We start from the raw sequence: 15440 nt of genomic DNA on the forward strand, positions 1-15440 counted from the left end.
ACCCCAGCTGCACTTTTTCAAGACTGATTTAAGGGGCAGGAAACTTTGCAACCTGAGGAATGTAACTCTGCGCAAATAAAGCTTTTTACCACATCTCATGTGACGGCATCTTACCCGCCTGCTCTACTGCATGTCCAGACCCCACCTCCCTCAAGGACCCCCCCTATATCCCAAGGACAGGCTGTGTCCGACTTACAGTTTTCCTGAGCTGATTGGTAAAAGCTAAAAAGCCCTGATATAAAACAGACATTGTCTTGGCTTCCCAGTGGTGGCAGAAGGACCCATGTGCAGTGTCCCAGCGATGCCTGGTCCTGAGCTCCTGCTGACCTTCGCAGCGACCACCCACCTGGGGTGGCCTCGGGCCTTCTGTCTGGCACCATCCTTCCTCCTGCTGACTTCTGTCTCTGGATATTTTCGCAGGTGGTGAAGCTGAAAGGCCAGGTGCTGTCGGTCATGTATCGGTTCCGCACCAAGAACCGGGAGTGGCTGCTGATCCGCACCAGCAGCTTCACCTTCCAGAACCCCTACTCGGACGAGATCGAGTACCTCATCTGCACCAACACCAACGTCAAGTACGTGCCTTCTTCCCCGCAGCCGCTCCCCCGGCAGGCACTGAGCAGGGACTGTGGTCCCCTCACTGCTCCCTCCCTTCCCCCTCCTCATCACCTGGTCCATAGACCCTGGGCCAGGTGAAGACCCCTCAGCACAGTTGGCCCCAGGTGCCCTGGTTCCCGTTCCTCCTCCCATGTCCTGAGTCTTGTGCCTGGGTTCTTGGTCCCACTAAGCCCGGGCAGAGGAGTGAGAGTCTAGGGCCTGGGGGTGGGCACCTCGAGGACACGTGGTCTCTCCACTGCCCAGTGGCTGACACATTCCTCCCCGGGTCCCTGCTGCTTCCCATGGCCAGCCGTGCGCACAGACCAGGCTCAGCCTTGGCTCCTATGTCCTGGCTGTGGAATGGGGTGAGGCCTCCCGTGTAGGGCTGCTGGGAAGATGAAATAGGTCCACTCGTAGCCACGGGCGGGTCATGCCTCCTGTCTGCAGTTATTCTTGAGGAAATACAGGCCCAAGGAGCAGCACAAACAAAGTCAAAGTGATGCTCAAGGGTGCAGAGCATTTGGACCTGAGCCCAGGGTGTTGGGGGCTGCAGCCTGTGGGGGCCTGAGAACTGTCCTGACCCCCCATACTGGTCATTGGCACCGCCATCTTCCGTGTTCCCAGAGACTGGTCTTTTCTCACCCGCCACATGCCCCTCGTATCTGCAGGCAGTGTCCCTGTAACTGGAGCCTGGAGTCTGCAGGTGGTCGCTCTGCCTCCTGGCTGCCATAGCCCAACCCCTTGGGTGGCAAGCTTCCCTCTGGGCCCCACAAAGCAACCTCCTTTCCACCCTCTGAGTTTTGACCTTGGCCCTGGTCCTGGCCTCAGAGCACAGACTGGACAGACAGGTCCACATGGGGTCTCTCAGACTACAGGTGACCTGGGTGTCAGTCCCAGCTTCCTGCTGGGCAAGACCCCTTCCCTTTCTCAGCCTCACCACCTCCCCTGTGACCATGGAGGGACAGAGCCTTGCCTTCACATACTGCGGGTGGATGGTGCGTGGGAAGGAGGGTCTGTCGGGTCAGTGCTGGCACAGTGGCACTTGCCACCCGCCACAGCTGCTGGGTAGTGTCTTGGTTGAGTAGTCCCTTACAGGCTGCCCCAGGTCTCTCTTGAGCTCCCGAAGTGCACTGCCCAGCTTTCTTCTAACTCTGGGTGGGTCCAGTGAACTGAGAAGCCGGTGTGGACCTCCTCCTGTTCATGAGAGTGTCCATCTCAGTCCCCTCCTGTCCTCCTTTGCCATGACTCCTTGCAGGGGCAGGGCCGCTCCCTCCGGGGCTTCGGGTGCTCGCTGACCTGTGGAGCCAGGTGTGGGGAGGGGGCCCCAGAAGGGAGGCCGCAGTGAGAGGGGGGAAGGGCTGGTCCATGTGCTGAGCACCTGTCCAGGCCACAGCGCGTCCCCAGGCTCGTGCCACCTGTCACAGCCCCTGGTTGGCCACGGCAGTTGCCCTTGCCAGAGCCGTGGAAATGGGCAAGCACGTCGTCTCCCATTCATAGCCATGGGCACTATTCTAGAACTTTCCCTCTTTGATGCCAGCAATTTGGGTGTTAGTGAGAGCTGCCTCCTCTCATGATCCTGCCCGTTTTCTCCTGTGCACCCCACCCGCCTCGCTTCCTCCCTCCCGTCCATGCTCCTGAACCTGTGCCTGATGCCCGACAGGAGAGAAGGGCTCAGGGTGTCCTGGGGACAGCCTGCGCCCTGTTCCCAAAGGGCTCCTGGCTGGAAAGATGGGAGGTGTTCGCTGCGGACAGCAGAGGGCAGTCACAGCGCGAGTGCTGCGCTCCGGCCCTTTCTCAGCCGCGACTGACCTTCCCCAGCAGTAGGCAGCCTCCTTATGGAAAGTGGGGAGGTAATTCAAGCCCCCACCCCCACCCCCACCCCCACCCCCACCCCGCATTCAGTCAACTGAAGGAAACGTCCGAAGAAGTGAAGTGTTTAGTGGTTGGCATTTGTGGGAAGCTGCTGAGTGGAAGGATTCTTCATTCCCGAGTGACCAGAGCAGGGAGGTGGGACGAAGCCCAGGAAACAACAGACTCCCGTGTCCCATGCTGGCTTTGAAGTGTGCCCATATTGGGGGGTCCGCACCCTTAAAGGGATAAATCGGTGGGCTGTTCCTGACGGGAACAGCATTTTTACACTGGCCCCACCTGAGGGCTGTGCTCTGTGCCGGGCTGGACACGTCGGGTTTGTCACTCTCAGCTCCCTTGTCCCAGCTCATGGGGGGCAGCACTTGGCTGCGGTGGGAACCAGGTTCCCCTGTCGGTCAGCTTTCTCCCGAGCTGCGTGTTTCTCCCTCAGTGGAATTTGCAAGCCCACCAAGGTTTATTTTTATTCGGTTGCCATGAAATGCCAGAGAAACCTCTTCTGGCCTCTTCCCAGAACAGGGTGGCCGCAGGTCAGCACTTGCTCACATGCGCTCATCACGGCCACGGAACCGAGGGCTGTGGGATGGAGATGCTGGTGTCAGACACAGGGTTTGCAGCGGAGCCCGTGACCTGTTTTCTGCTCCCCGACGGAAGGGGCTTCGTCTGCTGGATGAGAGCAGACTCCCGCCCCGACGGCTCCAGCCTTTACCACACCTGCCTCACAGCAGAAGCACCTCTTAGTTTTAATGTGGGTGGAAGTCACCACGGCGGAGCTCCATGGGGAGGTCAGATGAGCTCATGTAAACTAGCAATTTACAGGCAAATGTTCGCTCAGCATTAAACCCAACTGCCTTTCTGCATTTTGCCTGAGCTCTTTTCCCCTTTTTTAAAGTGTCTTTCTGCCCTGCATAAAACAAAGTCGGAACTCAGAACTTATTTCCTATGTAGCAGCAGCCTAAACTTACAATTCAGGGTGTGTAGTCTTGATTCGGAGCATTTCAATGAAAAATTAAATTAAATAAATAAAAATTGAAAACAACGCAGAGACCCACAGGGGTTGCCCACCGTGTTTGGGGACAGCAGGTCTGGTTCGGCCCTGTCATGGTGACTGTTGACTTCGTGTCCCACAGGCAGCTCCAGCAGCAGCAGGCTGAGTTGGAAGTGCACCAGAGAGACGGGCTGTCTTCATACGATTTATCACAGGTGAGTTTCTGGAACTGTCTCCAACCCAGGGGACTGGGGACTAAATCCAGCCATTAGCTTGAGCCCCTCAGCCCAGCAGGTACAATCACTCCATTCACCCACACCGTGCAGAGATTTGGGTCCCCCAGGGACCTGTCACTCCTTCATGCACAGCTGAGCCACAGTGGTTAGAGCATCGTCCCGATATGACAGGGTTGCAGGTTTGATCCCTGGTCAGGGCACATACAAGAATCAACCAGTTATGCATAAATGAGTGGAACAACAAATCAATGTTTCTCTCTCTCCTCCTTTCCCTTCCTCTCTCTCAAATCAATGAGAAAAATTAAACTCTAAGTTCACGTTTCCCAATATTTAGAGTATGTTGATTATTTTATTTCTGTGAGTCATCTGTGTGACTCTGTTTCTGTGATCTCTGGCTCACACCCCACCCTGTTTGTTCCTGGTTTTCGTGTGTAGAAAAGCTCCCCACCCCACACTCTGGTCAGCCTGCCAGGCCAGGGTTCCAGAGGGAGGGAGAAAGGAGTGGGGGGGGGCTGCTGCAGGCATATGGTCAGAGCCTCACACGTGGGGTGCTGTTGCGTCTTAATGTGCAAACAGGTTCCTGTCCCCAACCTGCCTGCTGGTGTGCATGAGGCTGGGAAGTCTGTGGAAAAGGCAGATGCAATCTTTTCCCAGGAGAGGGACCCCCGGTTTGCTGAGATGTTTGCAGGGATCGGAGCATGTAAGTGTCTGGATGAGCCGAGGTGGTGCATGTGGGGTTAACAGTCACTGTCTGGCCCTTGAAAGATAGCCACCTGTGGGGACAGGGCCAAGGACAGTAAGTGCTCACTAACTGCTGCCGGGTGGGGTTCAGGGGGCGGGTCCTGTTTACTCCTGGCCTGGCCTTGTCCTTATCAGTCACCTGGGACCTCTGACATCTCATCATCAAAACTGGAACTTTTGGGATAAACGAGCTCCCATAGCAAGCTTTCATTTCGTTAAGCAGAAGGCATGCCCTTGTGCAAAAAAATAAAAATAAAATCTCTACTTAATCCCTAACATAGAGAAGACCACATTTTGAAACAAAAATATGCATTAAAAAGGGAAATAAAAATGATCCACTACCCCACCACCTGCATAGAATCGTTTTTAAAAGTGTGTCTCTCAAATCAATAAATAAAAAAGCCACAATCCAATCAATTCAACAAGACCCAGGCACATTTTGGACTCATGCTACTAAACCAAAATTTTTCATCATCAGTGTACACTGATGTATCTCTGACGTTTGCAGAGAAATATCACCTCCAGGGTGTTTAAGCATAACCACTAAAGGGTAAGAGAAAAGGAGAGTAGTCTGCCTTCCAAGTCACTTCCAAGAAAAGACAAGGAAATTGTTAGCAAATTGCAAAGTATTCAGAAGGAGAAGTGAGCTATCGAGAGCGATCAAGTAAGTTGATGTTCAAGGACTCCTGATTGATAACAGCCCGAATGGGATGGAACCCAAACAGAGCGAAGTGAAATCAAAGTAATAAAGATGTGAAAGATTCATTTTTATACATCCTTAGCTACACCCCTGGCAAGCAGGCTTCAAGCCCAGGAGCTGAGCGTCAGAGCCCACGGTCCTCATCACTGCTCTGCACGGGGCTCCCCCTCCTCGGGGTGGGAAGGATTTGGCAGAATAGTGTCTGAGGAAGAACTTCATTAATTCTTTTCATCTCCCCAATTCCCAAAAGGGCCTGCCTTCCCGGGAGTTTTTGTCCTGGCTCAGGCCAGTGCCTGTGTCCTGGCCCAGGTGATGGCCCGTGTCCTGGCCCGGGTGATGGCCCGTGTCCTGGCCCGGGTGATGGCCTGTGTCCTGGCCCAGGAGGTGGACAGCTTGAAGCTGTCAGGTGCAGGAAGGCCCCAAGGATGACTGCTCGGCCGAGTGCCCCCTGCTGGTGCCTGCCTAGGTGCACCCACCGCCTATGTGGTCTGCAGGGTGGGGAACCCTTGCATCATGTGACCCTTGCTCTGCTCTCCCCAGCGGAGAAGAAGATGATGAGCTCGGCCTCTGCAGCAGGAAGCCAGCAGATCTACTCCCAAGGAAGCCCGTTCCCCGCCGGACACTCGGGCAAGGCCTTCAGGTACGTGCCAGGCAGGGGCCAAGGGGCCAAGGATGCCCCCTCCCATCTCAGAGCTGGGCTCTGTGTGCGGTCCACAGTTCCTGACTGCAGGCCCTGGGCTGAGGACTCTGGTGACTCTGGTTCTGCCCTGCACCCTCCGTGGGTCGCCATGGATATGTGGTGTCAGTTACTCTCTTGGGTGTGAAAGGCGCCAGGGAGAAGGGACTGAGTTGGCCTCCAGCCAGGAGCTGGATGGGTCGGAGCTGTCAACACCTGACAAGGCAGCAGGAAGTGCCCTGTCCCCTGGTTCCCAGAAGTCACAGCCTCATCCTAGGAAGAGAGGACAACTGGCCCGTCATGCCTGGGGTCTCAGCCTGAAGGGCCACTTGGGCACAGACAGGGTGTCAGATTTCCCAGGCTTGGTTCTTGGCCTCCAGGGCCTCTTTAGGTCACTGAGGAAGTCTGGCTCCAGGACCCGCTGAGGAAACAGGAGCATGGCCTGGAGAGGTCACCAGAAGGCTGAGCAAAGTCCAAGAGATGGTTATGATGTCGTGACGTTTTGGGTCCTCCCTATTTTAATATGAATCCATAGATAGAAAAAAATATTGTAGTACAATGAATAACACTGTGCCCGCTCTCCTCTGGGGTCAGTAACCTGCCTTTCTTCAAACCTGGCTGAAGACCCACCTCCTCCAGCACCTTCCGTGACTGGCCCCCTCCCCCTCCCACTTGCCTGGCTCACAGGCGCCCCCCACGCTGCCCTGTAGGGCTGTCAGGGAGGTGGGAGGGACGGCCTGAGCCAACACAGAAGCCTTCCCCCACCATCCCATCTGTGATGAGCTTGTTAATACAGTGAGCATAGCTGGGAAATCTCAGGCAGGATGTGCCCAGGGTGCAGATGCCGTGTGCCCAGGGGCAAGACAGCGGCTAGAGGCTGAGCCTGCCAGAGGACGTGCAGGGAGCACTGGTGACACACTTTGGGTGCCTAATAAAGACTCATTGGATTAAATCGAAAGTCCACAGAAGGGAGGCAAAGAGGTGACCAGCGGTGTGCTTAGGTTTAGGCCCGTCCGTCTTCTATTCACAGGCTTGTCTTTCTGTTTAAAGTGAACAGACTGACAGCCCTCGGCCTATTTCCTGAATCCTTAAGCCCTGCAGGCGTCCCAAAGGAACAGATTAACCAGAGCACAAAGCAGCGAGTTAGAACCGGGCTGATTTTTATTCTAAGAGGCTTCTCAGTTTCTGGATGTCATGGGGGGGGTGGGGAGGCAGAGAAGGAGGTGTTCCAGGCGGGGTATGTGCTGGGCGGGGTCTCAGGGCAAATGTATTTTCTTCCAGCTCTTCAGTGGTTCATGTGCCCGGAGTGAACGATATACAGTCATCCTCTTCGACGAGCCAGAACATGTCCCAAATCTCCCGGCAGCTAAACCAGAGTCAGGTGGCATGGACAGGGAGTCGGCCACCCTTTCCCGGACAGGTACGGGCCTCGGTGAGGGCACTGCTAACGGCTGCCAGGAGGGCAGAGCACCTGCATGTGGTGTCTTCACGTCCTGGCTCTGAGCTGGAGCTGACCATTCTGAGCACAGCCGGGTGCCCAGGACCACGAGCCAAGGCAGTATTCAAGGAGTTGAGGCCCTGGAACCAGAAGCCAGAGGACCCGGGTGTCTGTAGTACTGGGGGTGACTTTGACCTGCCCCAAAGATCCAGGGCTCAAGTCCTGCAGTTCTTGGGCCCGTACTTGTTGGTCTGATCCCAGGCTTATGCCCAGCTGGCCAGAGAGCCATGGGGGTCCTGTCATCCCAGAACAGGTACTTGCCACGGCTACCATATCTTCAGGTGGTAGTGACTAACCTGGGGCACAGGGCGGGGACCTGCCATCGATGCGTCCCATCTCTTCGCTTTGTCCTGATTGTAGCAAATGCCCTCTCAGTCCAGCAAGACGCAGTCGTCCCCCTTTGGGATTGGAACGAGCCACACCTACCCAGCTGACCCCTCCTCCTACAGCCCGCTCTCCAGCCCGGCCACCTCCTCGCCCAGTGGGAATGCCTACTCCAGTCTGGCCAACAGGACTCCGGGGTTCGGTAGGTGGCGAATGGGGGCAAGAATTTCTGGGAGAGTGCGCAAAAATGTCTTCTGAACATCCCGAGTTTGGAGAGCTGAGCCCACGCTCCCAGCATCCTGGCACCGGATCTGAAGGTTTCTAAACACCTCTTCTCTCTGGCTCTGAGGAGCCCAGTGGTTGCCTAAGAGACTGGCTGCTTAGACCTGGGCTTTGTGGGTTGAGGCTACCAGGTTCACGGCCTTGCATTGATGTCATCTAAATTCTACTTTAACCCTTGTGGCCCTTCACGAGGACTTTCAGGACCCCCAGGTCACAAATCCTATAGTATTATTTTGAAAAACTAGAGAATAGTTGTGTAAATAGTAAATATTCTAGAGCTCTCTCTCTTTTTAATATTAAAAGAGGGATCCTGTCCCGTGTAAGTTCATCTTTCCTAACTCTGTTAACAAAACCTCAGGCCATAAAGGGCTAAGTAACCACCTTCTGCTTCGTGTCCCAGGAGCAGGAACCCTTGCTGTTTCACTCCTCATTTAAAAAAAAATTAATTTTACAGAGAGAAAGGAAGGGGGAGGGAGGGAAGGAGAGAGAGAGACAGAGACAGAAACATCGATTTGCTGTTCCACTTAGTTATGCATCATTGGTTGATTCTTGTATGTGCCCTGACCGGGGATTGAACCCACAACCCTGGTGTATCAGGACGAAGCTCTAAGCAGCTGAGCTCCCCGGCCAGGGCTATTGCTCACTCCTCTTGTTTCATGAGACCCTTGAGCACATCTCCCTGCCGAGGGTCCATTCCACATAGGAGAGGCTGAGGGACCTGTTCTCTGGCAAGAAGCCTGAGCTGGTTCCACCTTCTCCGAGGGCTAACACCAGGTGACATCCAAGAGTGGGGCTCAGGGGGCATATCCTGGGGAGTAGGGAGCTGAGCCCAAACACCCAAGCTCCCCCCAACCCCAGAGCAGCATTCTGCCCCCTCAACCCGAGGTCCTGGGCTGCAGCATTTTCTGACCCCTGTCTGTCCCTCCATAGGACTCAGCTGTCCCTCCAGCATCCACTGGGGCTTTTTCCAGGAAGAGGCTTGTGGGTGCAGCTTGTGGGGTAGGCCACTTGCGTCCCCTGTTCGGTGCAGGTCAGTCCGGGCTGAGGACCCACAATGCTCTGCATCCAGGAGAGATTATGTTGTGCTGATGGCCCACTATTTAGTCAGAGAGGTCACGAATGCAGGTCAGAAAGAAAGTAGCTCAGTCGCAGGGGCTGGAAGGAGGGCTTTCCCCTGGCACTCTTCCATCGAGCAGCCAGTGAACTCACCTGTCATTGGGCATAACTTCTTCCAGGAGACTTCAGTTAGGTCCCGTTGCCCAGTCTTCCCAGGCCCAGGTTCTGGGCTTGATCCCTGGTAGGGGGCATGCAGGAGACAGCCAATCAATGTTTCTCTCTCTCCCTCCCTCTCTCTCTACAAAATCAGTGAACTATTCCTTAAAAAAAAAAAAAATTGAAATGGCAATTTCACACACACACATTTATGTGTAGATTTCTTGAGATATTTGAGCCCAAGTTTCCTCATCTGAAAAGTGGGCAATGGACCCATCTCTTAGAGTCGGAGTGAAGAGAAAATGAAATAATATATAGAAAGAAGCTAGCATGGTGCCCGCACATAGTGCTCAAAAATACTAAGGCCTTTCCTCCTTCCTTGACTAGTTTATGCCATTTCTAAAGCCACCCAGTTAATTGCACACATGGAAAAAGAGCATTTTCCTTCCCAGGCATTTAAGAATTCTTACTCTGCAATTTTGTATCTGTAATTAATAGACTCAGGGACCCCCCCAGAGTAAAATAGAGGGCTGAGTTTCCTCTGATCTCCACCCGCTCCCCACCCCTGTCCCTGCTGCCACAGAGGAAGACAGATGAGAGAATGTGTGTGTTTGTTGCCTCCATGTCTTATCTGCTGATAAAAGGCAAGGCCTGGCTCTGAGCCCTGCTTTTAGCGTATGTGCAGGTTCAAAGACACACATAAGAACCAGGGGGCAGCCGAGGAGGTTGTGGGGCCACAATCTCAGATGTCATCCTAGAAGTCAGGGCAGTTGCAAAGAGACGGTGGTCAGCAGTGCGGATGCCCAGGAGAAATTGGGATGAGAGCCCCAGATACCTGCTGGGCTGGGCTTGGACATGCAGGCTGGGCTGTGGAGTGATGGCAGGGAAGGTTGAAAGGCAAGAAATTGCTGTGTTCGATGGCTTTACACGCTTGATGGGAAAGGGAGGCAGAGATGGACATGGAGCTCGAGGGGACTGCATTAGTTTGCTGGGACTGCACAGACTGGATACCTAAACAGCCAGCACTACTTCCCCACAGTCCTGGAGGCTGGAAGTCCGAGATCAGGGTGTCGGCAGGGTGGGGGCCTCCTGAGGCCTCTCTCCTTGGCAGGTAGATGGCTGTTCTCTCTCTGTGTCCTCACATGGTTGTCCCTCTGTGTCTGTCTGTGTCCTAATCTCTTCTTTTAAGGACGTCCTATTGGCTTAGAGTCCACCCTTGTTACCTCATTTTACCTTAATCACCTTTTTAAAATTCCTAACCCCAGCCTGGCCGGGCGTGGCTCAGCGGTTGAGCGTCGACCTAGGATCCAGGAGACCGGGGTTCGATTCCTGGTCAGGGCACATGCCCGGGTTGCGGGCTCCATCCCCAGTCGGGGGCGTGCAGGAGGCAGCCGATCCATGACTCTCTCATCATTGATGTTTCTCTCTCTCTCTCCCTCTCCCTTCCTCTCTCTAAAATCAATAAAGATATATTTAAAAAAATAAAATAATAAAAAAATAAAATAAAATAAAATTCCTAACCCGAAATACAGTTACATTCTGACATCCTGGGGGTTACGGCTTCAGCATGTGAACCTGGGGGGCACGATCCAGGCCCCAGCAGGAAGGGAGGGGCTTAGGAAGCTCCCCCACGGTGGTGATGGTGTCCTGTCCCTCGGCTCTTCCAGCTGAAAGTGGACAAGGTAGCGGGCAGTTCCAAGGGCGGCCCTCGGAAGTCTGGTCGCAGTGGCAGAGCCAGCACCACGGCCAGCAGAGCGGTGAGCAGCACGCGCACCAGCAGCCCGGTCAGACTGAAGTGTTCCAGGTAAATCCAGCGACCGCCGCCTTCTCGTAGGTACCCGCGCCTTCTCTCTGCTTCCTTTCCCCCGGGGCACTGCTGCTGTGGCCGCCCTGAGTTCTCGCCCCAGTCGTGGCCCTGACGAGAGGGTCGAGGGCGGAAGGCTCGGGTCTTCCCGGTTGAAGAAACCTGGGCACCTTGCAGCCTCCGTTGTTTAAGATGTTCCTGGCCCGCCCCTGGTGTCAGGCAGGTGCTGTGCACCTGCAGTGGACATGGCCAGCAGCCTGCAGAGCAGGACCCCGCCCCCGTGGGGTCTTCTTGGCTCCATGGTTAGCCAGAAAAGCTCCCAAAGGGACAAGGCTCCAAATGGGGGCCTGAATCCACTGTCTGCCCCCAGCCAAGTCTGCCTGAGGGAGAAGCACCTCCTAGCAGGCCAGGTGCCCCTGCCATGCCCAGAGCCCCAGGCCTGCCCTGTAAAGCAGGGATGGGGCAGGAGGCACATGGTGGGAGGGGTTGAGATGCCCAGGATCCTAATCCCCTTTCTCAAGGTCCAGCTGTTGATCAACCCCACCTTGATCCCACGCTCTTTCCACCAGGTCAAGCAGTATCTTCATAGACAAAGGTCTAGAACCCAGATGTTATGCCAGATCTCCAAAGGACAGAATCCTTTTAAATATGCAGAGAAGCACTTTGCCTGGGCCTGAGTCTGGCCTCCCCTGGCCTGCAGTGATCGCCCCTTTCCTCCCTCTGTAAAGCTCAGCCTTGCCCATCCTTACTGCCTCCCAGTAGCCGTGCAGGACGGAATTCCCAGACCTGGCTCTTCATGGTCATGATGCTAAAAGGAATTCTTGGTCCAGTAAGTTTGTGAAACACTGGTTAAACAGTGACTCAGTTTCTGGACTGCAGGACTTATCAGAGCCTTTATACTAATGAGGACTAAGGATTTTTAGGAGGAACGTAAAGTATGCCTTGTTTCCAAAACTTATTTGTCCATAGAATTCTTTTCTCCTAGAGTATGGCCTGAGAAGTCAACAGAACTTGCTTTGGATAATTTGCCATAAGGGGTTAAAATGTAGCCACTCCCATTGTCTCGATGGGTAGTCTGAGGCCTAGAGAACTTGAAGGACTTGTTAAAAGGGAAGTCTAACCCTGTTGGACTTTGGCCCCACCGTCCCCACACACAGGGCCTTGACCCACAAAGGCCTCCTCTGCCCCTCCCTTTATTGTATTCCTCCTGCATTTTGACCATGGACTGTGCTTACTTGGTGGGAGCCAGGCTGGGCTCTCCCTCCAGTGAGGCCCTTGTCTACTCTGTGTCCTGGCTCAGCCTTAAACAGACAAAGGCTGTAACCTACAGTCGTGTTTACCTGTGGGAATGACGGCTCCCAGGAGAGAGCAGCTTCCCAGGGTCTCAGACGTCGAGGAGCCCTGCAGAGTGTCCCTGGGGGTGGGGATATTCCCGGGCCTCCCCCATTAGAGACGCGACCGTGAGGGTGAGTGGGACGTGCAGGTGCCCAACTCCCCTGCGGCTTCCTTGTATGTTTCCTGCAGGACATGCTGCCCATGCCAGGAGACCCGACCCAGGGGACGGGCAACTACAACATCGAAGACTTCGCCGACCTGGGCATGTTCCCGCCGTTTTCTGAGTAGCCTCAGGCAGAGCGAGGCTTCCGCAGCACGGTGCCACCCAGGCTGTGACAAGGAGGCCCATGTGAGTGGGGCTGAGCCTCGCCCCCCTCGCCCTGCCGCAGGACTGCCCAGCAGAAAGCACCTCGCCCCCCACATGCCCCCAGGCACAGCATCGCTCAGCTCTAACCCGCAGCCACGGCTGCTCAGCCGCAGACTGGAGCCCTGGTAGACGCTGGGGGTCAGTTGTATTTATTGTGTCGTATCTGTGTGTCCTTGGGAGGCGAGGCCACTGCGTCCTTAAAACCTGGTTGTGTATAATCTCATCATAGACAATTTTCACTTATAAAATGTTCAGTTACAGCCCAGAGTGCCCAAGCACCCCCACCCCAGGCCTGCCCAGGAAGCTGGGACCAGGTTTTTTCTCGCCTTTGTCTTTTGTGGGTGGGGCTCAGAGGGGAGCAGGAAGCACAGCCTGTGTCCTGTGAGCTGGAGGCGAGGGGCATGGGAACGGGTGGACGCAGACCCTTTGCCTCAGCTCAGCAGGCCTGTGTGCCTCATGTATGTGGGACGTGTACTGTGTGCAGTGTGACGTGGGCTGTGTTGTGCCCATGTCTGCTGTGTGTGGACAGGGTGAGTATCTCCAGTCCAGGGTATGTTGTGAGCCCCAATGTGTGGCCCCCACCCCCTCCTGCCCAGCAGCACCCTGACTTCAGGAAGCTTGGCCAAGGGTCTGGGCACCAGGCTGGAGGGCTTGTGTTTCTCCTTCCTCCATTGGTGAGAGTGGACCTTATGCAGCCCAGAGCCTGCAGGAGGCTTGCCTAGGAGTCACAGAGGCCCTTGTGTGGAGCTGTGAGTGGGAAGGGGGGTGTTGAGGCCTCTTGTCCTGTGCTGCTGGTGGCTTCCAGGACCAGCCTGGGGGTGGGGGGGTGCAGTGCATTCTGCTCAGTGGCTCTGGAGATAGTCTAGGGGGTGAGCCCCATGCCAGCCCTGTCCGGCAACCCCTGGGCCCAGCTTGCTTGGGGAGCTGCACCTGTAAAGTCCACCATTGGTGGGTGGGATGCCCTTGGTCAGCAGCACCTTTGCATGACTCAGAATTAACCCTGACTTTAGTTTGCAGGGCGTCTTGGCTTTCATCCTTTGTAAATGGGGCTAAGTGGTCCTAGTTCAGATGTAGGTGGCGTCCCATCTCCCTCAGTAGCCTTTGGCTTGGGGGGAGGTGGCAGGAGGCAGAAATTCCACCCACCCTGGCAGTACCAGACCCAGGAGAGCTTCCCTGTGCCGCCCGGCCGGGCCCCCTCTGCCTCACCTCCTGCAGCTGGCCCAGCCAAGTGGGCGTAATTATTTCCAAAAAAGGCACGAAACCAGACTGTGGCCTTTAGCCTGTAAGTTGGGAAGTTCAGGGGCTTTTGCATTTGTTTTTCCGTTTTTTGGAGGGTACTTGGGGGTTTTCTGAGGTGGCTCATGAGGTTGACCCGTTGGCCATGGGCTGCCGCGTGCCTGTCTCTGTGCTGGGCACTGGGGGCGGTGAAGTGAAGAGGAGACGGTCTGCTCCCGGGACCTTTCATCTCTTCCTCTCACTGAAACTCAGCCCAACTCAAGCATTGGTCCTGGGAGGTGAAGGTTTGTGGGCGACTGAAAGCCAGGCGTCTTTATTTGTGACCATAAAGAGGCTGTGTGTTCCCCAGATTAGCACCCCTGCCACTCTCAGAGCTCCTGTTCGCCTTGGCCAAGAGAGGAGGCCCCGGGCATCGAGTGATGTGCTCGTTCATGTCAGCACTCGGGCTGGGACAGGACAGTGGATTCTCACCCACCTGCTCGCTAACAGTGACAGCGAGGACCTGTCCCATTAGCAAGGCCAAGCCGGTTACTTAACAGCTGTAGGCAGTAACAGGTCATGGTAGAAACACTGTTTGTTTTACCAAGTAATATGGGTTTATCATTAGGTCACTGTGTCCTGACTGGCCGGGGGTCTTCCCCACTCCCCTTCTTCTACCCAAACTCGGTCTAGTGTCCGAAGGGGCCTCCTGCTGTCCTCACTTCCTCCACTGCCTGGGTCCCTGGCGGCGTGAAGGGGTCCCTGTCACATGTGCCTGGGGCTCGTGGCCAGAGCTGGGTGCTGACTGGGAAGGTGGCCGTAACAGGACGACTGCTTCTTGTAACAATCTCATTTTCCTCCCGAGACTCGAGATTCCACGGACGAGCTTCAGTGGACGGTCTCGGCTCTTAATCATCTCTCTGCTCAGTTTTCTTCCCCTGCTTGTGAACTGTGCCGTGGATCATTCCTCGTTTGTATTTCTTGAATGTTCTCGATGACTAACGGTTATTAAGTCGGTTGTGTATATGTGTAACGAATGTAACGGCCTTTTAAAACTTCATTGCAGTAAAAATGACTTTGCTTTGAACAGTGACTAGCCCAGGCCAACTTTGTAACTGAATGGGCCCTACCTTTGGAGTTGGGGTAGGTCTTGGAGAAAAGTGGAGCATTCGGCAGGCACTTGGGAGCCATACAATTAAAAGTGCAGTGAGAGGGAAGTAGGCCTACATGTAGGACCAGCGACAGCAGAGACCCTAGAAATACACCTTCAGAAAGGAGATTGTTACTTGGTGCCAGGGGAAAGCACATAGGATAAAAAGCAACTTTGTCCTGAACTTACACAATATGCAGAATACAATATACAAGAGGGGAAAATCCCATGTGGATGGAAACAGCTGAATGTTAAAAAGCCGTATCTGTAAAACATTTAGAAAAAAAAAACCTAGGAAAATGGATTCGTGAAATCAAGTTAGGGAGGAATTTCTTAAACGAGGCACCCAGAGCACAAAAGATGAAATACAATACCGATATGTTCAAACTCACTAAAAAAAAACTGGCTTAAAGAAACAGAAAAGACAACCCCTAAAGTGGCAGAAAGTGTTT

At 54.7% G+C, this 15440-nt stretch overlaps 1 protein-coding gene across 4 annotated transcripts in view; it reads left to right on the forward strand.

Annotated features, from left to right (window-relative positions):
* Nucleotides 1-14925, forward strand: part of ARNT2 (aryl hydrocarbon receptor nuclear translocator 2) — a 75312-nt gene extending 60387 nt beyond the window's left edge. For 2 of the 4 annotated variants that reach the window (XM_081124658.1, XM_081124659.1), the window contains exons 12-19: nucleotides 421-572; nucleotides 3591-3663; nucleotides 4261-4384; nucleotides 5666-5765; nucleotides 7083-7221; nucleotides 7675-7825; nucleotides 10785-10921; nucleotides 12446-14925. In XM_081124658.1, coding sequence (XP_080980784.1) covers nucleotides 421-572; nucleotides 3591-3663; nucleotides 4261-4384; nucleotides 5666-5765; nucleotides 7083-7221; nucleotides 7675-7825; nucleotides 10785-10921; nucleotides 12446-12544 — 975 coding nt within the window. In that variant the 3' untranslated portion in view covers nucleotides 12545-14925. Of the gene's footprint in view, nucleotides 1-420; nucleotides 573-3590; nucleotides 3664-4260; nucleotides 4385-5665; nucleotides 5766-7082; nucleotides 7222-7659; nucleotides 7826-10784; nucleotides 10922-12445 lie in introns of all 4 variants that reach the window. The other 2 variants (XM_081124656.1, XM_081124657.1) reach the window with 1 other exon arrangement.
* The last annotated feature ends 515 nt before the right edge of the window (nucleotides 14926-15440 follow it).

This window comes from Miniopterus schreibersii (genome assembly GCF_964146895.1).
Source record: "Miniopterus schreibersii genome assembly, chromosome: 22".
In the NCBI taxonomy this organism is placed as follows: domain Eukaryota; kingdom Metazoa; phylum Chordata; class Mammalia; order Chiroptera; family Miniopteridae; genus Miniopterus; species Miniopterus schreibersii.